Raw genomic sequence first — 25,407 nt, 5'->3', positions numbered from 1 at the left:
CCACAGTGACTTATGTAGGTTGGGTACCAATGTATGTATGTATGTACGTATGTATGATTGCTCAAGGCCCACTGTAGCACCGCCAATGCAGGTTGGCCGTCAGCTGGCTTGAACCCTTGATTTACCGCTAGCCAGAAAGAGAACCCCACTGGGGAACCCCTAGAGTCGGCAAACCCCTTCAACGCAAATGCCCCAAATGTGCCCCAACTCGTTGCTCTGGCTCGCCGATTCCAGCGCCGTCACCACTGAAGCCAGGCTGCCACTGCCTGCAAGCTCCCAGCTTCCACCAGACTTTCCCTCTTTCAGAAAATCTACCGACCTGCCGCTTTTCCGGACCGCGCCCGGCCCAGGGAAAAAGCCCAGATTACTTGTACTCGCATCCACCTCTCCCCTGTCCATCTGCTCCCACACACAACTCACTCACCTCCTTCCATTCCCTCCTCACATCTCCTTTTCTTCCATTCTCAAGCACCTCATCGCGGCATTCGCCCTCCTCCTCCTCCTCCTCCTCCCCTCGAGCCGACACACACTTCTCCAAAATGTCCAACCAGGATTACTACAGCAACCAGGGCGGCCAGTACCCCCAGCACCCCCAGGCCGTAAGTGACGCTCTGTCAGCCGCTGCAAAACACGCCCGCAATCAGCCAGCCTTCTCGGCAACGCGTACTAGTTGGCGATTCGAGACGGCTCACTCCGCTACCCATTACCAGAGCATTGGAATTGGTAGATGTAGCGAGCTTGGCAAGAAGAATAAATCTCTATTAGAGGCATAATCGGCGCTACTCCGACGCAAACGAGAGCTCATGGCTGCGACAATGCGGGCGGCTCCCCATGTTACACGCGACTTGACACTCCCATCACCAAACCAAGCTCGCTAACATATTTTCAGAGCTACGGTCCTCCCCAGGGTCAGTATGGCCCCCCTCAGGGCCAGTACCCCCAGGGCCAATACGGCCCCCCTCAGGGCATGCAGTACCAGCAGGGCCCTCCTCCCCAGCAGGAGACTCGCGGCAGCCGTGGCGGCAGCTCCAACTGCCTGATGGCCTGTCTGGCTGCCCTCTGCTGTTGCTGTGTTGTTGAGGAGTCTTGCGAGTGCTGGTAAGTGGCGCCCTCGCTGACAAGCCGCCATAGTTGCTAACTCAGTGCCTTTAGTCTCGAGTGCTGCGAGTGCCTTTGCTAAACAACGACACTAACTGAAAGAAGTGGCACGACGGAGAACTAATCACGGCTGCTCTTCTCCGATGGCCCGTTACCGGTTGAGTCGGCGGACCACTTGGATACAGCGAAGCGATCACCGTATGGCTTATTGTCACGGAGCTGCCATCTCCAATATACACTTATGACGACCAACTCAGAAAGCGACTGTCCATGTCCTATTTACACCTTTTCAGCCATTCTTCGACCAGACTTTGGTTTGGCCTTTGCGTCGTTTTTGCGCCAATTTATATCATGTCTATTCAATCCCTCCACGTTTTCTTTGCGTCGCTTTACCCGATTTCTCGGGCCTTTTTCACCAGTTATGTCCATGGCAACTTGCTTTTGCTCAAGGGTTAGATCAGAAGGTTAAAATAGGTTTCGTGCGTGTTTTGGTACAGCTCTTGCTTGGTTCAATTTGATGGTCACAACTTGCCAACTCTTCCACATTGATTGTGAATGTGCTAGTACGCTTACTATTGTGATATAAGACTACAATGACACATCTTGATGTGATGCGTCTCGTTGCATCTATAAATGAAGTATTCGCTCACGATGTACCGTCACGGACGTAGGCCCTCAGTAGGTAGCACCTTGTTCACGGGTCACATGCGGAAGCGTGGAGATAAAAGGAACTTCAAATGTAACGTGATTTGAAAACAGATCAACTAGATCAAATGTTATAAAGCAAACGACAATGACAAAAGAAAAAAACGATACGCAGCATGTTCCCTATCCACAGCTTGCACCGTTATTCGCTTTTTTGTTTGCACCGACAACATGGCACGGAAGACACGCGGGGCAACCGACATGGGCCCTGCCCCCACACATCATCGACCACGACCAGCGGCATGACGACTCTACTGGTTGAGCTGGACGTAGTTGGCGGGGAAGAGGCCCGAGTCGCCCTTGTAGTGGCCGAACCACCAGTCGTCGTCGGGGAACTCGAGGTTTGTGATTTGGGCGTCTTCCGGGAAGGACAATTCTGTGTTGAGCACGTTGGTCAGTAATACATTCCGGTCAAAGGCAAGTTGGGGGGGCATACCATTATCCTCGGCGGCTTCGTAGTCGTAAAGAGCGGTGGCGGTAGATCCGGATGAAGCGGCCGCGGCCGCGGCTGGAGCAGCCGGAGCCGGCGCGGGTGCGGGTGTGGCAGCTGGGACAGGGGCGCTCGGGGGTGGCGGGGCGGCGGCACCAGCTGCCGCTCCGTCATCCTCGATGAGCTCGACGTAACTGCTGGGGAAGAGGCCGTTCTCGCCATGCACGTTGGTGCCTATCCACCAGTCGGGATCGACCTGGTCGATATCTGTCACGATCTCGCCCTCGACCAGGTTAATCTCATTGTCCTCGTCCTTTTCGTAGTCGTACAGGATAACAGCGCGCTGGGAGGCTCCGCCGGCCGCAGGAGCCGGTGCAGGAGGAGGCGCAGATTGGCGAGATACAGGCGCGGGAGGGGGCGCCGGCGCAGGTTCAGGCTCAGGTTCCGGTTGCGGTTCCGGTTCTGGCGTAGGCTCGCGAGCTACAGGGACGGGAGCAGGCGGGGGTGCGGGAGCGCGGACTTGTTCGGCTTCACGGGCGACGGGTTGCGCGACGCGGATGGGAGACGGTTCACGTTCGGGCTCTTCCTCCTCTTCGTCATCGACAGGTGGCGGGCGTGTGGGCAGGCCAGGCAGGGCAAATCCACCAGAGGGACGAGAACCAGGAGGGGGAGGAGGAGGGGCCGCCTCCTCCTCTTCTTGCTCGTCTCTGTATCCAGGAGCGGCGCCAGGGACAGGTGGTGCTCCACCCATAGGTGTGGCGCCCTTGAAGCGATCGCGCAGGGCAGAAACTCCTCCGGCTGGCTCGTCTTGCCCGCTGCGAGGCTGCTCGTCTTCAGGAATGGCCTGGTCATTACCACGGACAGTCTCAGCACCGCCGCGTCCAAAAGCCGGAGTCTGTACCGTTGCCCAAGACTTGCCAGCGTACCCGCTCTTCCATTCAGCATTGCCGCTCTTTTGTTGGTTGATCGGTGGAGGGGATGCTGGGGACACTGGGGATGCCACTCCGGCGCCACCGCCACTCTCGCGCGCCTTCTTCTCGGCCCAAAGCTGGGCAGGGGTCTTGCCGCCTTCATTGGCAAAAGTCCGACTGGTAGTTGTGACGGGAGCAGAGGCTGCGTTGGCAACAGGGCCCTGGAGACCAAGGGCACCTGGTGTAGGCGCCTTGGTAGCTGAGAAGCTGCCACCGCCAAACTTGTTAGCAACCTTGGGCTTGGGCATTGACGTCAGTCTCTCGGATTGGGTTGGCTGCGAAAAGGCAGCGGCGCGGTCAGCAAGCGGCTTCGGAGCCTCCTCCTCTACAGGCTGCTCAGATGCTGGTTTCTGTGCCTTTGCGCGAATGGAAGCAATGTCTACCTTGCCAACAGGCTCATAAGCGCCTTTGACGACCGTAGGTCGGTCATCACGTTGCTCCTTAGCTTGGGCGCGAATTGCGGCAATATCAACTTTGCCGACGGGCTGATAGCTACCGCCAATAACATCTCTGTTCTGCTGCTGGGTGGTAGGTGTGTATCGGGAGGGCTCGCTTTGGCGAGAGAGGCTAGGCATATCAACCTTGGTGGGCTTGTAAGCCGACTCGACCCTTTCCACTTGGGTACGGGTCACGGGGGGGGCATCGGCACCCCAGCCGTCGTCATCGACATTGTCATCTCTGCGAGAGCGAGCAGCAACGAGGGGGTTCACGGAGCGACCAGCGCTCAGGTTGGATGGCGAAAAGACGGGCTTCGACTTGACAGGAGGAGGTGCTCGGGAAGCGCCAGTGGCGGGACCGCCGGCATACTTGGCGCCAGAGGCATCGGCAACCTTGCGCATGAGAGCATCGGGGTCGAGATCGTCGTCGGATCGAGCGGTTATCTGGACGTGGTATCCGTGGAGGACCTTGGAAACGGCATTGAGGTGGCTGGTGAAGTAGCCTTTTGTTCGCTCGGGGACGCCACCGCCGCACCAAGCAATGAGGACATGCTTGGGCAGACCAGAGTTGGAGTCCTTGACCTTGAGGAAACCGAATTGAACGCGTCCCTCGCTGAAGTCTTCGAATAGCTCACTAAGTTCGCCCTCTGCAGCAGGGTTTGTTAGCATGAGCGAAATGTGGCCGGGCTCGCCGGACCGTCGGGAGCCGCCTTACCGCCAGTGCTCTCTACCTTGAGCACGCTTTCATTGCTTCCGGATGACTCAAAAACGCTGACAAGAGGCGTCTGAACAGCAAATAGAGCCCATTTTGCAAAGGTAGGCGAGCCGGAAGCAGGTACAGCAGCGTCCACTACCGAGCTATATTCCTTCTTGATGGACGGGCCGTTTATGGAGAGGTTGAGGGAAGCCATCGCGTACTAGGAGGCGGTCAGTAACCAATAACACAAGACGACTGAGCTTTCAGATTTCCTATTCCTAGGCTTGAGGGAAACACAGGCCGGAAACGTACCAGCAAGGATGGTGATGAGACAACCCGCGAACAAGTTCCAGAGAAGCTCTAGAAGCTTTGGCGCAAGAAACGGCGGGATTGACAGGGGCCAGGGGTGGCGGGGTCAGAGCACAAGGTCGAGAGAGAAATGAAGCGCTTCGTTTGCGTGCGTTCGTATCGTCGCGAGTCCCAGGTGGGCGAATGGGACAAGAAGCAAGTTGGTTGCGAACGAGAGTGAAGATGGAGGAGCTCGCTCCTGAGCTTGGCGCAGTTGCTGGAGAATTGACGTCCGCGGAGCCATGACGAGTGAGCCGCAGCACGAGCGGGGTGACGGGCGTGGTGCTGGGCTGGTGCTTATTACCCTCAGTGGGCTACTGACGGAATTTTAGGCTGCAGTTTAGCGGGAAGTCGCTGAAGAGACAGCGCAGTTGGTTGGCAGTGGCAGTGGCGTCAGTGGGCTGGTTTTGGGGAGCTAGTGGGGCGTTGTGGCTGGGCGCATGGCATGTCCGGATGGCGGTGCAGGGGAAAGAAACCGGTGCAGTAAAAGTAATACTCTCAGGAACTTGCTACGTATTTATTATGGTGTAAATGTCCAGTGGCTCATGCAGCCGCAGTGGCTGGTGATAATAATGATGAGAAACAATCTTGCTTTGTCTGGTCGCTTTAGCCGCCAAGTTGTCTCCCACCTTCCACAACGTGCCACAGAATACCGCAAAGGTACACCCCTCCATTTCAGGTAGCGCAACCACTCTCCCAAGTGACGCAAAACCGCCAATTTTCACTCTCGCCCCTCTCCGAACGCCGGCTCATGCCCCGCCAATTTTTTGCAACCACTCGCCATCCAACAAAGCGTCATAAAGTGTCTTGTGCGTTGGTCTTCTCCGTTGTTGCCCTCGACAATCCATCGAATCTGCATCCCACTTCCTCGCCCATCAATCTCCCACAGTCACCAACCCACCATGTCGACCATTACCGAAGTCTCGAGCATGGCTCAGTGGGAGCAGGTCCTCGCCGGGGCCGCGCCGTCGACGCTCCTGGTCGTCTCGTTCCACGCGCCTTGGGCCGCTCCCTGCGCGCAAATGGCTACGGTCCTGTCTACCCTCGCTGCCGAGTACCCCGTCACCTCACCGCCGAGCACGCAATGGTTCTCCATCAACGCCGAGGAGCTGAGCGACATTAGCGAGACGTACGACGTCACCGCCGTGCCTTTCCTGGTGCTGCTGCGCGGCGGTCAGGTCCTCGAGACGGTCAGCGGCAGCAACGCCGTCAAGGTTCGCAACGCTATCGAGTCACACGCGGGAAGCAAGGCGGAACCTGCGGGCACCAACGGAGCCGTCGCGCCTGCTGCCGCCACCAACCAGCCAGAAGCCCACCCCGAGACCAACAAGGCCGATCTGTTTAAGCGTCTAGAGGATCTTGTCAAGGCGGCCCCCGTTATGCTCTTCATGAAGGGCACGCCAAGCTCGCCCCAGTGCGGTTTTTCGCGACAGATGGTTGGTATCCTTCGAGAGAACTCTGTCAAGTATGGTTTCTTCAACATTCTGGCGGATGACGAGGTTCGCCAGGGCCTCAAGGAATACGCCGAGTGGCCAACATATCCCCAGCTGTGGATGGACGGTGAGCTTGTTGGCGGGCTGGATATCGTAAGTCGATTCACTGCTCGTGCTGTCTAGCTCTAACCAATGTTACATGCAGGTCAAGGAAGAGATGGAGAACAATGGCGAGTTCTTCAAGGCGTACACGGCGGCCGCCACAGATGCTGCGGCAGCATGAAGCACAGGTTAACGGCAATATGTTTGCCGCGAAAATTCGCAGCGTCAGCCACAAAAAAGAAACCATCGAAACAGAAGGCTCTACCATTTGGCATGCGCACAAACACGGCGTACTTTGGGCAGCACACATTTAAGCAGTGTGTCAGAGGGCATCAACACTGATGGGCAGGGAAAGGCGTGAGGGCCGTGTTTTATTTATTTACGGCTGGAATACCCCGAATTGGTCACGATATATTCCAATACAAGGTGCGGTTTTATGATAATAAAAAAACTTCAACATACAAGGAGCCGAAACGAAAGTAGCAAGCGATGTGGTGTCGTGTACAGTGGGCACATGTAGCAGATTGATAAGGCGGGCGGCGTGTTCATCAATCTCGCCTTGATTGGCCTCAATACCTCTCACCTGGGAAACTCCCTGCCATCTACAAGTATTTACGCTACATTACCAGTGGATTTAAGGATTTAGGTTCTGAGCAGCTGGCGCGCGATGGTGGCTGACAAATGAGACTCATGAGCGACGAGCGGTCCCTTGGTGCTGGCACTCGGCTATTGGGGCCGCTCAAAAGTCTGGGTCAAAGGCCAGGGTCTACCTAGGTAGAGGCTTGCTGGGATGTGTGTATCTGCGACTGTGAGTCACAGCGATATGCACTTGCGGCGTCCTCAGCCCGTGAGCGTGAGTGGTGTAGTTGGAAAATTCCGAAGGCTAGTTGACGGCGAGAGATTCCCTCGTAAAATGGTTTAAAATTTGGAAAACTTCCAATGCCTTCATAGCTGCCATCTTCATCGCAAAATCTCTTCATAAATCAATCAATCCTGTTCATCGCACATCACCCGTCCCCCATCCTCGCCCGCCTCAACGTCACTGCTGCATCCGGAGTTTGCGGGCGAGTGCGTCCGACATCCGTCTAGCGCTCAATTGACGCAAAGCCTCCCTGACGTTTTGGTGGAAGCACCTGCTGTGGCTGCCCTTCAGTGCACTGTCTCCACTAAACGTATCGCCAGACCCCCCCCCCCCTCCCACTGGTTGTACCAAGGTGCAGACTACCTAGGTACAGTACGTACATACCTATCAGCCTGGCCTCATCGACTGGCGCTGACATCAAACGTTTTTTTTTTTCTTTCTTTTTGCATTTTCTACTCAGAGATATTTTCTCCTTAATCCAATCAAATTCGCAATCTTCGCCTATCGCAACCCATCTGTCGAGTTTTTTTGCCTCGCCAGCATCCTCGCCAGCATCCTCGCCAGCATCCTCTCCAGCATCCTCGTCCTCTTCTCACCACGCGGCCCAGCCACAACCACACTTAGCGCAAAACGTGCCGCGAACCTTCCTTCCCACGACTGCAGCAGATTCGCCTCCCTCAATTCTTCTGCGCAGACACTCAAGATCCTCGGTCAGCTATCATCTTCATCTCCGTCCTCCGACACAAGCCGGTAGTCTGCTCAGCGACGCGCCGGCCATCACGATCCCAACTGGCGTGGCCGTTCTACACACCGTCTCGCCCGTTGTGCCTCGAGCTAAAGCTTCTTTCTGCCCGCCACACCGTGACGGGCTCCAATGCTTTGAAACCTACTGTCGCCTCCAATCCAGAAATAACGGCTTGATCTCATCGTTTTCCGACACAAAGACACAATTATCAGTGTAGACGTGGTCGTCCATCTCTTTTGCATCGGCCCTGCCTGCCGCAGAGCCTCGACGACCCCTCTACACCCCTCCAGTCTGCTCTACCTAGCTACGCTCTAACTTGATACCCAAAATGACGCCCACTCCGCCCTCGACAAACTCATCCACCGGCGCTCGCTCGCCAGAAGAGGCGTACAAGGTCGTTCGGAAACGAAACCGAGTGCCTCTCAGCTGCTACCCTTGCAGAACACGCAAGCAAGTACTGCCATTCACCTCGTATCTCGTGACATGCTAACCTTCCCACAGATTGTAAGCTCGGTAACACGTCAGCACATGGTCTTCTTCACTAACTCCATCTAGGAAATGCGACCGGAAGCACCCTTGCAGCAACTGTACCAAACGTGAAGGCAATGACACATCATCATGTACCTATGCCGCCCCCGCCTCGCAGAAAAAGGGCGCCAACCAGGCAGATCTCAGCCCCGACGACATGCAGAACCGCATTGACCGTCTGGAGAACTTGGTCCTCTCTCTCATGCACTCTGGTGGCAGCGATCCAGCCTCGGCTGTCGCAGCGGCGCGCGGCCAGTCAATATCGCAATCCACCACCGACAGCGGCGCATCTGCCAAGATGGAACAGGACGATGGAACCAACGGTGACGAAGAGAGCGACGACGACGATGGTTTGACTGCCTCTCTCGGCATGCTCAAGGTCGACGCCGACAAGGGCAAATCAATGTACATTGGCCATGAGCACTGGCACTCGATTCTCGCTGATATATCCGACGTCAAAAACTACTTTACATTCCATCGCAAGGAGCTCGAAACCAGCTACGAACGTGTCAAGAACTCCAAGCCTGCTGCCGCTCGCGAAGGTCCTACTCTGTTGCTCGGTGCCCAGCCAGCGTCAGAAAACGAGCTCCGCAACTCGTTACCTCCCAGGACGCACGTCTTGGCCCTTTGCAGTCGATACTTCAACTCGATGGATAACGCCGTCAGCGTCATTCACGGGCCAACATTCCTACAGCAATTACGAACCCATTGGCAGGACCCCAGCAAGACGCCAATCATGTGGCTCGGTCTCTTATATTCCATTCTCTCTCTGGCCATGTTGAGTTATAACAAAGTCGGCGATGAACCCCCCGAGTGGAGAAGCAGAAGCATGGCGTTTGCTGAAGAGTATCGCCTGCGCACCGTCCAATGTCTCGTCACGGGAGACTATACAAAGCCCGTTGAATACACGGTAGAGACGCTACTATTATATGTTCTTGGGGAGTACTCTTCCCGCTGGGATGCCGATCTGGGCCTGTGGCTTATTGTTGGCATGATTGCCCGCATTGCCATTCGCCAGGGTTATCACCGCGACGCGAAATGGTTTCCCTCGCTCAGTCCGTTCCAGGCAGAAATGCGACGGCGAACTTGGGCGCTCATTCGCATGTCGGACATTGTCTTCTCCCATCAAGTCTCGCTGCCTAGTATGATAAACGAACGAGATTGCGATACCCAGCTACCAAACAATTTATTTGACGATGATTTCCACCAAACCATCAAGGAGCTTCCGCCATCCCGTCCACCGTCCGAGCCGACTCCGATCTCTTACATGATTGCCAAGGCAAAGCTCTGCTTCGAACTCGGTAACATTTTACAAGCTACAAATCGCCTCGGCAAGGGCATGCCATACGACGAGGTCCTACGATTCGACGCCAAGCTCAGACAGGTCATGCAAGATCTGCCTCCTCACCTCAAGCTTACCTCCTTACAAGGCTCCAACGACCCGGTGACTCTAATCGTCGCTCGTTTCAACGTCAGTGTCTTGTACCAGAAGATCATGTGTCTACTCCACCGCCACTACATGGTTCGCGCCAGACAGAATCCGCGATATGCCCACTCGCGCCGGGCTGCAATCGAGGCATCCACGGAGGCCATGTCTCATCTTTCCACGTTGCATCGCGAGTCTCAACCTGGCGGTAAATTGCGTGCCGTCAGCTGGTACGTCAAGTCGATTGCAACCAAGGAGTTCATCCTCCCCGCCATGCTCATCATCCTGGACCTGCACTACGACAACATTGCCATGCAGACCAACGCCAGCCAAGATGGTGAGGGCTCTTTTATTTGGGACCATGAGAAGCGCGCCAAGATGGTCAGCTCCCTGCGACAGGCCGGCTTTATTTGGTCAAGCCTGGCCGACTCGTCCATGGAGGCGTTCAAGGCGTCCAAGATTCTCGAAATCATGATGGACAAAATCCAGACTCCCGTTAGCAGCAGCGAAAACACGCCCGAGTCCCGTAATGACTCCGTCTCCATGGGTGCGCCATCATTCACCTTTGACATGGACTCGCTACCGTCAGATCCGCAGTCTGTTCTCTCGTCGGCGGGCCTTGGCGACCTTAGCAGCCCCGAAAGCAATAATGCCTTTTCAGGAACGATGGACGCGGGCCCGTTTGTCGGCATGGACTTTGGCCTGCCTCCTATGAACATGGATATGTCTATGGATAGCCTGAATCCACTCAACGCCACTGGAGGGCCAATGTCGCCGCTGAGCATGTTTACAACCGTTGGCAACGGCCTAGGCGCGGATGGCGCCGCCGACTTTGCCGCCAATTTCGACTGGGTAAGTATCAGCGGGCTATTAACGCAGAGCATAACATAACTAACCACACGTTGTAGAATATGTTTGAGAATTATACGCAAATGGCCAACTGGGGTGCCGATCAGAGCTTCCAGATTTATGCCGAACAGCCGGACCAGCCCGACGGCCTCAACCCTACCAAGATGTAGCCGTTCTCTCCTTGAATATTGTACAATTGGATTTGTTTCCGTTTTGTGAATCTTGATCGACAGTTACTGTTTAGGGATCTATTTTTCTACATTTTGAGGTGTACGTGGGGGATGGGGTTATGAAAAGCGGCTTGATTTCAATAGTTCTAGATGCACAGACGTGAAACACAACACTCTACTCAATATAGTCAAAGGACGCTTTTGAAGGTGGAACAAATGCACATTAACTCATCTTGTATATTCGCGTTTTCTTGTTCTGAACAGAAAGTCCAAGAGCAGGGATAGGATAAAAAAAACGTAGAGATTGTCTTTTTACATGACCAGCGTACACACAATACAAAAATCAAAGTAGCAGAGATGAAAAAGAGTCAACCCGCGCACGCCGCCTCTAGAAAAAGCGGCAATCCCAACTTTGTGCTGTCCGTCCACTTTCCTTCCTTCTTTATACCCGTTCCATCCTTTCCTTAGTCCTTCTTTTGTTTACAGAGAGCAGCACGTCGTCTAGATTGCGTTCGTCTATCAAGAAACCACACAGCCGGCAAGTCAACAACAACAACGAGCTTGTTCAAACCTCCTCGCCCGCCTCCTCCTTCGTAGCGTACAGCACGGTGGCAACCTCGCCCACCATGGCACCACCTCACAGCACCTCGCCAATGATCTTGGCCGCCTCGCGGTAGGTCTGGAGGAGCTTCTCGCACTTTTCACGCTCCTTCTTGATGCCGTCGTCCTCGTAGAGGAGCTCCTCGAAGAGCGACTCCTTGTAGAGCTCGCTGACGAGGCGGTTCTGCACCACCTCCTTGCAGTGGTTGACGAGTAGGTGCATGACGGCCTTGGGCACCTGGTCAGCGATGGACTCGCGCACAATGTTGAAGTAGGACGAGATAAGCGCGCGGATCAGCTCGGTCTCCATGGCCTCGCGGTCGGTGAGAGCAGGCTCGTTAGACTCGCCCTGGGCGCGATATTAGTAAAAAAGAAATGTAGGCGTGCACCCGCGGTGGTCCGCGAGCGAAGCGAGGAGAAGTAAACTTACGAGGTGGGATGCGAGGCCGTAGCTGCGCGACGTGGGGTCGTAGTCGTCCTCGCGCGTTGATGGGGCTGGACGAACAACAATCTTTTCTTCGCGACGAAGGCTGCTCGAGAAGCTGGGCTCGTTGTGTTGACGGCCGTTGGGCAGCCCGCCGGGTGTGTGAATAGGCGAGAGACCTTCCTTGCCGAAAAAGTAGTTGAGGAACGTATCCTTGGCGCCGCCCAGACCTTGGCCGTTCATGGGCGAATGTGGGCGGCCGTTGACCGCCGCGGCGAGGCTGTTGTGGCCTTCGTGGACTGCGGGCGAGAGGCTGCGCGCGTGCTTGTTATGTTTTTGCGCTTCCTTGTCCCCGTCTTCCGCATCATCAACGTCACCATTGGGGCCGAGCTCCTTGAGGCGCTTGCGCTCTCTCCTCTCTCGCTCGTCTTGGATCAGCTTCTTGCGCTCGCGCTCTTGCTTGGCGTTGACGACGTTGCTCATAGCCGCCGCGGCACCGAGGAAGTTGGGGTGGTTGGTGTTGATGTACGCGCGCTGGATCGAGATGAGCGACTCGACGTACGTTGACGAAGGGCCAAGACGCTCGCGTAGGAGATCGGAGACGGTCTCGATAAGCTTGGCCTGTAGTCTGGGGAACCTTGAGAGCTCTGTTGAGCCGCAAGTGTGGCAAATCTTAATAAGCTCTTCATACACCAGCTCAACGCAGCGCTGGCTGGGAACCTCGAGAAGCTTGATCTGGGGCTTGACCAACAGGTCAAAGGCCATTTCGGGGACGAACAAGCTGGGTCGGGGACCGGTCGAGTTTCTGATGGCGGTTCTGATGTCAAGAGCGGTGAGGTTCGACGTAGGATCAATAGATTCTAGAGAGCTGCCAAAGACAGAGTTGAAGATGTAGTAGATGCGGGCACCACCGCAGAGCTCCTTGGTGGAAATTTCTGTCGATGTACCGTCAATGGAAGAGATGAAGGAGGTTGCGAAGCGTGTCATGAGTTGCAGAATGAGGGATCCGCGGTGTTCCTTGCCGCTAAAGTGCATGTCGCCGTAGCTAGCGAGCTCCTGCTGAGTCTGGCCCATCAGAGTATTGAGGCGGGCTTTGATATCCGGCAAGCGTTCGCGGATATGTCCCATGAGGGTTGTGTTGAGAGTCTTGGCCAGGAAGCGCGTGCCGCATCGTGTGGCGATGTTTCGGTAGGCGGGATGGTGCTTGAAAAAGTCAGTTTCGTCGTTGAGGGCCTCCTCCATGGGCTTGTTGCCCTGAATATCCTGCTGCGAACGGTTGACGACGCCGATGAAGCCCAGCTTCAGAGGGTAGACACGCCCGGAAAGGATATCCAAGGCGTTGGTTCCGTGGTCCATCAAATCAAGCTTGGTGAGAACGCCAATAGTGCGGCGACCAAGAGGATCGACATGACGGGCCAGCTTGAGAGCTTCCGAGTTGACAATGTCGACATTGGCAGGAGAGACGGCAAGGACGATACTATTGGGTTTGGCAATGTATTCGGAAATCAGGTTACGAGTCTGCTTCTCAATATCGGTCGGTTGGTCGCCAATGGGAACCTGTGGAATGGTTAGTCGGGACTGAGAAAAGTCTTGCTAGCAGTGCGCTGTACCTTGGTCAGACCAGGAAGATCAACTAGTGTCAAATTGAGGACATGAGGCGAATAGATTTTGAGATTAATGGGCTGTCTGTTAATACCCTTATTGGTACCAGCAACGCGAGATGTTTCGTTCTCAATCTCGCGCTTGACATCGGAAAAGTCGTTGAATCGTCGGTTGGGGATGTGGTGGAACTCTGCCCACTCGGAGCGTCGCGCAGTGGCGGCAGATCGAAAACGGTCCTCTATCGGCTCGGGGGCATTCTCGTCCTCGGGGACATTGATGAGCTGCAGAATCAGAGGGCGACGGGTGACGATGCCGCTGCCTCGGGGCAGGAAATCTCGGCCGACAATGTTCTCAAGAACTGAAGATTTGCCTGCGGATTGGGAGCCGACGACAACCTATCGTTTGGGCATGGTGTCAGTGGCTGAAACCGGATTGGCAGCATGTTCCATTGCAGTAACGTACAATTTGTGGAAGATCAAGAGAGTCGCTGCCGATGGTGTTGAAGACGAGGTCTTGCAATTTGTTGACAGTAATGAGCAGGTCCTCGCCGAGGGCTGCCATTGTAGCGGTTGTTACGGAGGCGTCCGGGCGGGAAAGAAGATGCGAGGGGTCGTAAAGGGCGTCAGGTTGGAATCATGAGATGGCCGTTGGCCGCCAAGACACAGACGATGGATTGCGCTTCGGTCGACGTCGTTGGGGATACCTGAAGTGCTGCGATTCACGTGTAGCCGTAGGCCTTGCGCTTCACACGGGACGGGTGCGCAGTGTGGCGCGACGCTGGCGCAAAAAGTACCCACTTGCGCGGGCAAAGCCACAGGAGCAACAATGCATACAGACACTATGCCGTTTTAGGCCGTCGGAAGCTAAAGTGTTGCTGATATTATGTTCATAATACGTTCATAAGTCGCATAAATGCAGTTTCTGGCTGCTGTAAACCCTCGACACATATTACCTTGGTAAAATATCGCGAACCAAAACGTCGACTTTGAGGTTTACATTAGTTCCATCACCACAATCATGTCCCGTACCTACCCGGGTATGCTGCACCAGCCACAATACTCAGCCACATCGTCATATATTAGTGGCGCCACATTCTGGATGCTTTTTGCTTTGCATGACACTCATTCCGTTCATCTCATGCAACTTCTCACATCAAAATCATGAGTACGTTTGGCGCCCCAGGACAATTACCATCGACAAAACCGACACCGTACGTCCATCTACTATCTTGTTCCACGGGTCATCGATGCGCCGGCCTCATGAGCTAACAGACGATGGTAGGCCACAGCGTGGAAGTTTCCCGCTCGATCACGATGGTAAGGCTCTCGCAACGGGAGGAGACTGCTCTCGAGCTTCACTAAATTTCCGTAGGCGAGTGCAAGTCTGTCATGACAGACTATCTGGCATGCATGAAGAAGGCCCGAGGCGTCAATGAACACGAGTGTCGCAATCTGGCCAAGTCATATCTCTCCTGCAGGATGGACCGGTAAGAATGCTGCGAAATGACAAATGACAGTGCGAATTATGTCTGATTAGTACCAGGAATTTAATGGCCAAGGACGAGTTCAAAAATTTGGGTTTCGCAGATGACAAGTCAAAGACGTCAACGACTGGTGAAGCGGAACAAGGCGTCAAGGGGGAACTACGATGGTAGCGCAAGACCTGCTTGTAAATTATAATAACTTGTACATTATCCGCAATCGCATTCTCTCTTCCCCCATTCTTCCGAAACGCGCTGGCTACTGTACGTTGGCCGTTGCCGTGGAGCTCGCCCTCGGACGTTGTCGAACTGCAGCCACTCTATATCGTTGCCTAGTCAACCCCACTGCGACAACCCTAGTCAGGCAAAAAGTACTGATGATTATACCCGACCGCGCTGTGGTTCACGACCATTCGATCCAGCTATCAACACCTGTCTTCTCCTAACCATACATATCCTATTAACCGCTAGACTCTACTCCTCACATCTTCTCTGATCCAACCATTCGCAATGTTCACTTCTCGCGAGCCCCGGCCGCGCAAGGTGACGCCCCCGTCGCCGTCGTACATGAGCAAGGACCAGATGGGTAGGGCGCCCGCAGCAAACAGCGGTGGCTTTCCGATGTGCATTGCTAACCAGTCGTCTCAACTGCAGCCAGTTACCTCGCCGACCTGCGTACCAACAGAACGCCCCGGCCTGGAGGTGCTCGACCACAGCCTTCGCATCCCACGGAACCCTCACGCTCGCTCGCCGGCCGATTTAGCCTCGATGCTTCGTCACTGCAATCCCAAACTAGCAAAACACCTGATCAAAATCGCGTACCTTCTCACGTACCAAGCGTCGCCGCATTCAGCATGTCGTCTCGTTATTCTACCATGAGCGGCCGCGGTCGGGACTATTATCCTGACAAGCCGACCGCCGCTCTTCCCCTCAAACCGTCCGAAGTCGTGCCCACAGCCACCTACATGGAACGAGGTCAACGGTGGATGGAAAAAGAAGAAGCATTTTCGCTTCGCGATGCCATGGAGCAAATGGACATCAAGGACAACGCGGGTCGCGAGACCCCGGACGAAGAGAGCCGCATATATCAGGCAGCCCTTGATGAAGCTGCGGAGCTTGTCTGGCAACATCAAAACGGAGGCGGTGAAGCGCCCCGTCCAGAAGGTCCTTACCGCTACCGCCCACATCTCAGGAAAAACAGCTATGCTCATGCTCGCACCGCTAGCATCGGTACATACGGCAACGACATTGCTGCTACGGGCATGCGACGCAACGCCGGCTACCGCTCTGTCAGCAACAGTTCCAACGAGAGCGATCTCAACAACTCCAGCTTCCGCCAGTCTTCAGATCTGAGCCAGACTACCGTTGCTTCGACAAGCCACGGCAGTCAGCGCCGCAAGACATACGGTGGCATTGGACTCGGCTCCGTTCCTGGCGGCAAACGCAAGAGCAGCATGAACCGCAACATTAGTGGCGAGATCAACAACCCCTTCTCCACAAACCAGATCTGGGAAGAGCCCGACTCCGCGACAAAGCAGCCGAACTCAGACATGGCTCCTACGCCGCGCCGGACCCTTGGCAACGCGACGCAGAACCCAGCAAGCCAAAGCATTCCCGCTGTGGCGGAGGATGCCCCGGTGAAGCCGCGGAACCGGGTCGAAATCCATTACAATCCCCCTAGCCAATCTCACAACGGACTGTACACGACCAATGCGCGGACGGCTCCGCGACAGGATGATCAGGTGGAGCGCAAGAATGGGGTTGAGGTTCGCAGCAAGGACATTCGTGAGGCGACGAGCATGCGGTTGAAGGATCGGAGTGCTAAGCTCCCCGAGCCTACTGCCGTCAGCGACAGTCCGGGGCGACCCATTGTAAGCTTTGATACTAACTGGAAGCCTGCGGATGACACCGCTGATGCCAAATCAGGCCGCCAAGCAGCCGCGACGGCAACACTCGACAGGAAGCAGTCACAGTCGCTCCCGGGTTGGAAGCTGGTGGATGTCCCTTCGATCCTTGTTCCAGGCCAAGGCTCCCCGCGTGTCCAGCCCCGCGTCAAACCGCAAGCACCGCAAGCTCGTGCGGAGATCCCTACCATTAGCATAGGTGATGATGGTGGTTCTCCGAGTAGTAGCTCCATACCTACAATCAACATCCCGGCCATTTCTGTGGATGGAGACGCCTCTGATAGTGTCTCTGTGCCTACCATCAACATCCCGGGCATTTCCGTGGGTGATAACGATGCTTCGGCTCCCAACATCCCCATGATTGTCACGCCTGACGACAAGCCCGCCGCCAACAAATCAAACGGCAGCAAGTCCGCTGGCAGCTCGAGGGCACTTCCTACCCCGGCATCTCGTCAGCTCAAGCAACGTTTGAACCCGAAGCAGCGAAGCCATTGGTCTCCTGCCCCAGACGCCAGGTTCCGGGACAAGACGCTGTGCCACGAGTGTTCGTTTCCGATTGAAGGGAGATTCGTAGCCCTGGCAGGCGGCTCTGAGCGCTTCCACCCACAGTGTTTCATGTGCTTTACGTGCAACATGAGCCTGGAAGCCATGGAGATTAGCCCCGAGCCAGAGGTGGCAAGGAATGCGCGCCTAGAGCGCATCGAGCGTCGCCGAGCGGGCGAGACGATTGACGAGGTGCCCGGCGAGACGGAGGATGAGGACGGCGACGAGCGGCTGCGATTCTACTGCCACCTCGACTGGCACGAGCAGTTCGCGCCGCGGTGCAAGCACTGCAAGACGCCGATCCTCGGGGAGCACATTGTGGCGCTCGGGGAGCACTGGCACTACGGGCACTTCTTCTGCGCCGAGTGCGGCGACCCATTTGAGCACGGCATGACGCACATTGAAAAGGACGGCTACGCGTGGTGCATCAAGTGCCAGACGCGCCGGACGGAGCGCCGCGCGCCCAAGTGCAAGCGCTGCAAGAAGGGCGTCGTCGGCCAGTACATCCAGGCGCTCGGCGGCGAGTGGCACGATGAGTGCTTCCGCTGCGCCGAGTGCAAGGGGGGGTTCGACGACGGGCAGGTGTTTCCCCGCGACGACGGCAGCATCCTGTGCACGAGCTGTCGTATGATTGAGCTGAAACGATGATGACAAACGGTTCAGTCCTCGAAAGTTTGAGATGGGCGTTGTTGATGTTACAGCTATGTTTTGCATGAAGTTGATGCGATTGTTTTTTACTGGATTGATTATGGACAGTATGGTTGAATTTGTTTACGGCTGAAATTGTTTACGGTTGCATTTGTTTGCAGTTGCGAGTGCTTTTTGCTTTCGGTTCTGGTTGTTTGGTCTTTGGATTGCGTGTTCGGATTTTGCATGGAGTTTCCATTGATATTGCAATACAGCTCATTTATTGGTCCGGTACATAATGGAAGTACAAGTAAAGCCATGGTGTATTAGATGTGACTTTGTCTATCGTAATGTCCAAATGGCCTCCGAGTTGAGAAAACAGTCGCAAGATAAACGAAGCAAGCGTCCGGCCGACGAAGCAAGCGATTTTGCAATGCTGCGTGTTGTCAACCAAACCTCATGCTGCGGGGTCGGCACGCTTCTGAAACAAAGGGGAAAAAAAGACAGGCGATAAAAGAGCGAAAAGCAGTGTAGACATCGTGGTCCGAGGTAAGTTGCAAGGACCTTTCCCCCAAACGCCGCATTGTTGTGGTAACGTTCATTTCATACATTTTTAGGTGGATTTTCTCGATATTCGTTATTGCAGGCGGATGAGCGCGCAAAGGGACGAGACGAGACCAAAGACTCGCTTAGTTGAGCCCTTGGTGCCTAAAAGGCGGCGCCGCCAACCTGCTCCTGGTGAACTTCGAGCGTGTCACCGTCCGCCATCTCGAGCTGCGCGTGGTGTTAGCAGGGATGAATACCAGAGCCGTATGGTGTAGTTGGAGGGCAATTTCCAGAGCAGATCAAATGGAAACAAGTAGGGTGGGGGGTAAACATACATGGTCAGGCGTGTCGGTTGGCTGGACTCGCGTGCCATCAAACAGGAACCGCACGGCCGTCATGGACTTGCCCTGGCGGTCGCAGAACGCAGACATCAGCTTCTCCAGCTTGGTTGTGCGCTTGATCTTGAAGAAGACCTCGTTGTTGTTGTCGGTGACCTTGATGTTCAGGTGCTCAGAGCCCGCGAGGGGAGGGGCGTCGCCGGGAAGACCGCCGTTGTCGTCAGACATGATGGTTGTGTGTTTTGTGTTTTGATGAGTTCGTGTAGTGATTGCAGTTCTGCCGAGTTGCGTTGGCAAAGCGTGAAAAGAAGAAGCGGCGCGGGTGAATGCTTGGGGAGAAGAGGAAGAAGTTCACAAACAAGTTTCTCTCGGGCTGGACGACGACGTCGTTTGGTCTGGAGGGGCGGGCGGCGAGAAACTAACACCGAGAGGGAAGGGTGGGGAATCGCACGTCTCATTGGCTGCGATGGTCTCATTTTAATGGGCGTGTTGATGACTAACGCATGGCGAAGGCGCTGGAAGGGTCCTGAGGAAATGCGCTGCAGCCTGGCGGGGACGCCCTGTAAGATGCACGCCAACGAACGGTTTCAGGCGCCTGTGCTGCATGTCACAGCAGCATTTAGCGCTGGCATCAACAAGGCCAGGCAAAACAATGCGTGCAACATTGTGAATGGCAAAACATTGCAGTAACTGGACTTGGCGTAATCCTCTTGTCACTGGCTTTTTAAATACTGCACCTTGATTGTCTCTTGTTAAGTAGTAGAGTGAGTGCCGACAATAAATAGCAATACAGACAATAATCTATGATTTGATTCGAGGCCATGGAACTTGCAGTGGAGTACTAGTCCCAATGCCCTTACCTTTACTATCGCCGCAGCTCTGACGTCCTCGAACTGCCTTCTTCGTTCCTTCGCAGACTTAACCGCCACGGCGCTCTTCTCTATTCAGCTGGCAATAAGTACATGCTTGGGCGTAGCTCCAGGTTCTATCACACAGTACTCGCCATGGTACGTATCTTCGGCAGGCTGCCCAATGCAGGCTAATTCTTTCACAGGCTGGGAAAGACGATGTCGAGGCGAAACCGCCCTGTCATCCCCGTGCAGTAAGTTGTTTTTGACCGCTTGGTAGCACTCGAGTCACGGGCTAACTTGCGTAGTGTGCAATCCAAGGTATGCAGCGACGACACGGACCAAGCTTCTGCTGACGCATCCAGACTGCCTGACGAAGAACAACTACAACGAGGCCAAGTGCCAGGAGGTGATTAAGGCTCTCTACACTTGCTGCGAGTCCTTCTATGAACGATACGGTGACAGTGCTTCGTCTCCAAGCTGTCCCAAGCCCAGTCTGCTTCGGCTCAAGATGAAGCAGATGAACGGTGAGAAGTGAGGCCTCTCTTGGGACGTCATCTACAGCCATTTGCATTATATCCCGTTCAGTTACAGCCATGCAGTCATGAATAGAATATAATACACCTGATGTGAGGGATATGTGACGCGCATCTTCGTATGTCCACCAGCAGGGAAAATCGGGTAACGTTTTGATGAGCGCCTGGGAGTTCTTCTAGGCGATCATTGAGCACGCTGGAGATCCTCATGGGACCTGAACAAGAATTAAACTGTCTTGCTCCGAGACTCTAATATGAATGCCAAAGACATTATGTGAAGAAGAAGAGAAAGGCCAGCAGCGCTGTGCAAAAATTGCGGTGCCCAAGTAGTGTGGGTGCTCGCTTTGTTGCATATTGCTGTAACGAGTCGGTACCCTGCACTTTGATGCGATTCAATATCTTCAATATTTGAGCATTTGACGTGACATCCTGATGAAAACATGTCCAATGTTATGGCTTGTATATCTTTAAAGCTTTATACTATGTTTGAATCTATATATGTGTATTATAATGTTGGATCGCTGACTGTTGTTAGCTGTTGTTGACTCTTGGTGTACATCTAAAAAGCGTCGTCCCGGCGCCAGGCTGTGGTGCTTGTACTTGAGATTGTTTACCAGGCATAAACAAGCTAGATATACCCGTTGAACCCAACTAGAGCAAGAGCACACAAATACCATCAGTAAATGAAATACACGAATTCTACTCTGATTTCAACCCGACCTTTACAGAGCCTCAGCTGTATCGACGCCTTCACTGGCGTGTAGCTTCCAGACCCACTCGCGCCTAGCTCCAAGTGGCTACGCGCCCAAAATATTGCTGTAGAGCAACACATCCAAGGTCAAAAGCTTCAACACAACCAGCCGTGCGCATCAAGTGACGGTCCAGCTTCGCCAAGAACGAGACGGGAAACCAATCGGAGGCCTGGAAGGTGCAGCTTTGATTTGTGTGTTATTGGTCACCGTGTCCGCCAAACGAGCTGCCACGAGAGCTTTGCGCAACGGGCCTCAGGGCCGCTAGCAACAACGCGCTGGCACAACGGCAACGCATCGCAGTACATTCTGGCAATCTGCTAAACGCACCATGGCGGATAGAACCGGGGCGATTTCATCCCCGGCCCCTGTCGAGGCAGGCCCGGAGGTTGAAGAATTTGCCAATGCGCTCGACGAATGCCTCGCGCCGTTCCTTTCACCCGCCGAGAAGAAGGAACGACTCCTGGACCTCCCACGCCGATATTACGAAAACGCCATTCTACGACTAGCGAAACATAGACCGAAGCGCGTCGGAGGTAGTCACGATGATATCGACATGGACGTCGATGAGGCTGAGGAAGCCGGTGTTGCTCTCAGCGCCGCAGAGACGAAGCGCGTAGAGGGAGAAGCTCAGACCTGGGATCTCATTCGACGTCTTATGCCTCTCCGACATGCCGCAGCCAGAGAGAACCCATTTATAACGTTCCATGAAAACCAAGGTGCTGGTTCGGACCTGTTCAAAATCAAGAATTCCTCCGGCGATTTGCTGAAAGACTTGTTGCACAAAGACCAAGAGGCGCAAGAGCGCCATGCTGTCTTGCAGTGGCTGCAGGCGAATGCTGCCAGCGGTCCAGACATCGACACCATGGTGGAGGATCTGCAACAGAATGCCGATCGTGGGGATGTGATTGCTCACGGGTGGCTGCACACGCGATCCAAGATTAAGCTACGCAAGAGCGTGACTGGCTGGTCTCATCTACTCGAACGTCAAACACCCAACATCGCCGAGTCACACGTCAACTCGACTGGCGCGCCTCTCGTTACGAACCTCGACCCTGATGCCGTGACTCGCCAAGACCGAAAGCTGGAGCCCCAAGACGACTACTTCGAGCGCGCAATCTGGCTGGGCTGCTTTGAGCACCTGCGACGCGGAAGTAGCCTAGAAGAGCTTCGTGACTGGTGTCAGGAGCGGACGGAAATGTGGCGAGCTATTTCCATGTCCGCCGCCCTCTTCTCCTCGGACGAAACACAGGAAAAAGTCGACGTGGCCCCAGAGTCTTTGATGCTGTGGCGCCGTATGTGCTATGCCCTTGCCTGCAACCGTGGTTCCTCTGAATACGAGCGAGCTGTCTACGGTATCCTCTCCGGTGATGTTGCTAGCGTCGAGGGTGTAGCAAAGACATGGGACGACCATCTTTTCGCACACTACAACGCCCTGGTCCGAACACAGCTGGACCTCTTCGCTCTTAGCAAGTGCCCGCAGGACGTCGCATCCAACATCAACCAGTGCTTCCCGGTGTATAATGCCCCATGTTACAATGGTGGCGAAACCGAAAAGCGACTTATGCGCTCGCTGGAAGCCAATGCCGCCATCAAGGACGAAGCCGAGCAACCCATCAAGGCTCTGCAAGCATCCGTCATTGCCGACGACACGGGCCACCACCTGTTCGAGCAAGGCCTAAGTATTGAACTCAAAAATCCTGGCAAGAGTTTTACAGCTTCCATGGTAGGCCACGAAATCGCCGAGCACAAATACTTTTCTCCGGAACAGCATGACGGGCTTCGAATTGTTACGCACGTCTATATTCTCCAACTGCTCATGGAAAAACAAGATGCCGAAGACAATGTGCGCACATCAAAGCAACCGCCAAACTGGCGCTTCACGCAGGAGTGTATTGTTGGCGCGTATGCCGAGTATCTGCGACGGGCTGGCCTGCATGAGCTTATCCCCTTGTACTGCTCTACTGTGGAAGCTCCTCGATGCTACAAGATACTCTCCCGAAACCTCATCCATGAAGACGACCACAATCAGCGCCTAATACAGCTCAAGCTGGTAAAGAAGGCCGGTATTGATGTTCTTCAATTTGTTGAGGAGCAAGCCAACCTAATGTATTTCGAGCTCAACATTGACGCCGAGCTGACCAAGCAACCGCCACCCGAGATTCACTTTAGGATTGTCAACGCTGGCCGCCCGACATCACGACAAGGACGCGCGATCAAGCCTGATTTCTTTGGCGAGGAGGAGGATGCAATCGATACTAAGGACGAGCACCTTATCCGCTCCATTGAATGGCTGGCCTTGGTACACGAAAAGTGGCCCAAGGTCTTTTCCATCGGCACCAAGGCGTATAAATATTTCCTAAGTAAGTCGCTCTTTCGTCTTCGAAACATGTTTCCTAACTTGTGCAGCAAACATGCACCTTAACGCTGCGAGACAGCTGATGCGACGCGTCCCATTCAACGACATGCTTCGTAGGATAATGGAGCAGGACGAAGCGGAGGCGCCACAGATCAACGATGTGCGATTCTGGGAGGACCAGCTGGAAAGGAGCAACATCCTCGACGAAAAGCCCGAGCAAGTCATGGCTGACGCCCGCAATTTCCGCGATCTGGAGGCGATAGTTGCGGCGTTGGACAGCTTGGAGACGATAGCATCGCTGGTGATTCTTTCAGCAGAGTATGTATCTCCACGTAAAAAATTATGCCGTCTACTAACACTCTGATAGGATGCCTACAACGAACCGCAAATTCTGGGCTAGTGTTGGCGACGGTATTAAGGCTGCTAAAGAAAACATGCAACCCCTATTGAAAGGCTGGCTTGTTCTAAGTATTGCTGGTAAGAAATGGCAGTCAAGCAGGCCTGGTGACGTGACTGACGATGAAACAGAGGGTGATGAGGAATTAAGCAAAATCCGCCGCGAGTATCTCCCCGAAACGATCCTGGCCTACGTCAGCGCGCTGCACTTTGCGGGCACGGGTCTGTCGCGCGACAACCTGCTCGAGAGCATGGAATTGGCGACAGTGGTTGCAGAGCGCAGCTCCGACTTGACGTCGGTATTTTCGGCGACGAAGCGCATGACGGAGCTGGTTGAGGCGCTGGCGGCATGCAGCAAGGCACTGGCCATTGCGACGGGCGAGAAGCGCGCGACTGGTGCCCCCAGCAAGAAGCTGCGGGAGATGGGGTGGTCGCGGGACATTTGGTCCGTCAAGTCGTAGGAACCGTGCCGCGACCGAGATCTGAACAGCTGAGGATGAAGAAATAGACGGCATGGTTTAAGAATGTAAAAAAGGACAATGGATATGAAATATTGCGCGTACTGGGCGCTACGGGCTCATAGTTTTTGTTTAATCTGGATCGACTTTTGAACGGTTTAACAGGCGGTGCAGTCTCCCGATAAATGAAGTGTCCCGATCTAGTTTGTATTTGCCATTTGCTTGCAGTTGGAAAAATATTCTGCTCTCTTCATACCTAGTAGTCGTGATGAGGCCGCACACGTCACTGCATCAGCCGCCACCCCACGCGCCAAGATCGCCAGTGCCGACTTCAAGCCTCCACATGCAACAGCAACCCATCAACATCAGCCAACATCATCCAAACTGAGCACACAGCGAGCCTTTTGCTCTACAACACAGCCCACGTCAACAGACATAGGTATACGCCCGGCAAGCACCATGTCAGGATACGACCAGGCCGCCAGGCCGCCCCCGCCCCCACCAAAGCCAGACAGCCACGAGGCGAGCCGCATGGCCACGCCCACCACCGGCGGTAATTCCGTGCCGCCTCCGCCGCCCCCGCCGCCAGGCTACGGCACGTACGAGCCGTCGCCACTGCAGACGGTGACGGCGGACGCAGCAGACGGCGACGTGCCGCAGCCGCTGGACGTGCCGCCCGCCATGCCCGCCTCGGCGCGCTCGGGCGGCGACTGTCCGGCGCGCGGGAGGCGACGCAGGCGCGGCTGTTGGCGACGCACGCGCTGGAGCGGCAGTGGCGCCAGCGACAGTCGGACATGGACCACGCGCTGGCGCCGTTCTCGCCGGCCGCGCTGTACCAGGCGCTCGCGCACGGTGTGCAGGAGCAGGCGCAGGTGTGCCAGGCCATGGAGGACAGCTTTCTGGACGGCGGTCGCGGCGACGGCGGCGGCGGCGGTGGTGGTGAGGGCGGGGAGTTGCTGACGGAGAGGGAGGTGGCGGAGTGGGTGAAGGGGTATAGAGAGGCCAAGGTGCTGTATTATCAGAGGCAGGAGAGAAAGGAGAGGTGGGATGAGGGGCGCGTAGGAGGATGGAGATGAGATGGCGTTGAGAAGTGTGGGTGCGGTCTGTCTCTGGTGAGAATCAGGCAGACTATTCTAGCATCCTCACTTGTGTGGGAAGTATGACAGTAGCATCTCTTCTACCTTTTAAAGAGCTAG

General features: G+C 55.1%; 10 protein-coding genes across 10 annotated transcripts; 7 read left to right on the top strand and 3 right to left on the bottom strand.

The window, feature by feature from the left end:
- Positions 1–539: 539 nt before the first annotated feature.
- ISF_04632 (hypothetical protein) lies at positions 540–1,180 on the top strand (the record flags this gene model as incomplete). The annotated part of the gene is made up of 3 exons (XM_018848238.1): positions 540–599; positions 890–1,098; positions 1,153–1,180. 3 exons carry the CDS (start codon positions 540–542, stop codon positions 1,178–1,180), a joined length of 297 nt encoding a protein of 98 aa, XP_018704572.1.
- An 874-nt stretch (positions 1,181–2,054) lies between these two features.
- Positions 2,055–4,552, bottom strand: ISF_04631 (hypothetical protein; the record flags this gene model as incomplete). Its single annotated transcript, XM_018848237.1, has 3 exons — positions 2,055–2,179; positions 2,240–4,288; positions 4,357–4,552. The coding sequence occupies 3 exons, from the start codon at positions 4,550–4,552 to the stop codon at positions 2,055–2,057; spliced, it is 2,370 nt and encodes a 789-aa protein (XP_018704571.1).
- A 1,036-nt stretch (positions 4,553–5,588) lies between these two features.
- On the top strand, positions 5,589–6,402 carry ISF_04630 (monothiol glutaredoxin-4; the record flags this gene model as incomplete). Its single annotated transcript, XM_018848236.1, has 2 exons — positions 5,589–6,272; positions 6,325–6,402. The coding sequence occupies 2 exons, from the start codon at positions 5,589–5,591 to the stop codon at positions 6,400–6,402; spliced, it is 762 nt and encodes a 253-aa protein (XP_018704570.1).
- Positions 6,403–8,156: 1,754 nt separating this feature from the next.
- ISF_04629 (Transcription factor) lies at positions 8,157–10,801 on the top strand (the record flags this gene model as incomplete). The annotated part of the gene is made up of 3 exons (XM_018848235.1): positions 8,157–8,299; positions 8,384–10,634; positions 10,691–10,801. The coding sequence occupies 3 exons, from the start codon at positions 8,157–8,159 to the stop codon at positions 10,799–10,801; spliced, it is 2,505 nt and encodes an 834-aa protein (XP_018704569.1).
- Positions 10,802–11,438: 637 nt separating this feature from the next.
- On the bottom strand, positions 11,439–13,988 carry ISF_04628 (dynamin-2; the record flags this gene model as incomplete). The annotated part of the gene is made up of 4 exons (XM_018848234.1): positions 11,439–11,750; positions 11,832–13,382; positions 13,436–13,822; positions 13,890–13,988. The coding sequence occupies 4 exons, from the start codon at positions 13,986–13,988 to the stop codon at positions 11,439–11,441; spliced, it is 2,349 nt and encodes a 782-aa protein (XP_018704568.1).
- A 1,429-nt stretch (positions 13,989–15,417) lies between these two features.
- Positions 15,418–18,002, top strand: ISF_04627 (LIM domain-containing protein; the record flags this gene model as incomplete). The annotated part of the gene is made up of 2 exons (XM_018848233.1): positions 15,418–15,493; positions 15,562–18,002. The coding sequence occupies 2 exons, from the start codon at positions 15,418–15,420 to the stop codon at positions 18,000–18,002; spliced, it is 2,517 nt and encodes an 838-aa protein (XP_018704567.1).
- A 687-nt stretch (positions 18,003–18,689) lies between these two features.
- Positions 18,690–19,093, bottom strand: ISF_04626 (Small ubiquitin-related modifier, SUMO; the record flags this gene model as incomplete). Its single annotated transcript, XM_018848232.1, has 2 exons — positions 18,690–18,755; positions 18,863–19,093. The coding sequence occupies 2 exons, from the start codon at positions 19,091–19,093 to the stop codon at positions 18,690–18,692; spliced, it is 297 nt and encodes a 98-aa protein (XP_018704566.1).
- Positions 19,094–19,869: 776 nt separating this feature from the next.
- ISF_04625 (mature-T-cell-proliferation protein) lies at positions 19,870–20,251 on the top strand (the record flags this gene model as incomplete). Its single annotated transcript, XM_018848231.1, has 4 exons — positions 19,870–19,872; positions 19,920–19,967; positions 20,022–20,034; positions 20,079–20,251. 4 exons carry the CDS (start codon positions 19,870–19,872, stop codon positions 20,249–20,251), a joined length of 237 nt encoding a protein of 78 aa, XP_018704565.1.
- A 1,078-nt stretch (positions 20,252–21,329) lies between these two features.
- ISF_04624 (Nuclear pore protein 84/107) lies at positions 21,330–24,214 on the top strand (the record flags this gene model as incomplete). Its single annotated transcript, XM_018848230.1, has 4 exons — positions 21,330–23,361; positions 23,408–23,675; positions 23,725–23,834; positions 23,886–24,214. 4 exons carry the CDS (start codon positions 21,330–21,332, stop codon positions 24,212–24,214), a joined length of 2,739 nt encoding a protein of 912 aa, XP_018704564.1.
- Positions 24,215–24,670: 456 nt separating this feature from the next.
- ISF_04623 (Modifier of rudimentary, Modr) lies at positions 24,671–25,287 on the top strand (the record flags this gene model as incomplete). The annotated part of the gene is made up of 2 exons (XM_018848229.1): positions 24,671–24,810; positions 24,852–25,287. 2 exons carry the CDS (start codon positions 24,671–24,673, stop codon positions 25,285–25,287), a joined length of 576 nt encoding a protein of 191 aa, XP_018704563.1.
- Positions 25,288–25,407: the final 120 nt, after the last annotated feature.

The sequence above is a fragment of the Cordyceps fumosorosea genome (assembly GCF_001636725.1).
Source record: "Cordyceps fumosorosea ARSEF 2679 chromosome Unknown scaffold_10, whole genome shotgun sequence".
In the NCBI taxonomy this organism is placed as follows: domain Eukaryota; kingdom Fungi; phylum Ascomycota; class Sordariomycetes; order Hypocreales; family Cordycipitaceae; genus Cordyceps; species Cordyceps fumosorosea.
The sequence above is the reverse complement of the archived record's forward strand: the minus strand, read 5'-3'. Positions and strand labels throughout refer to the sequence as shown.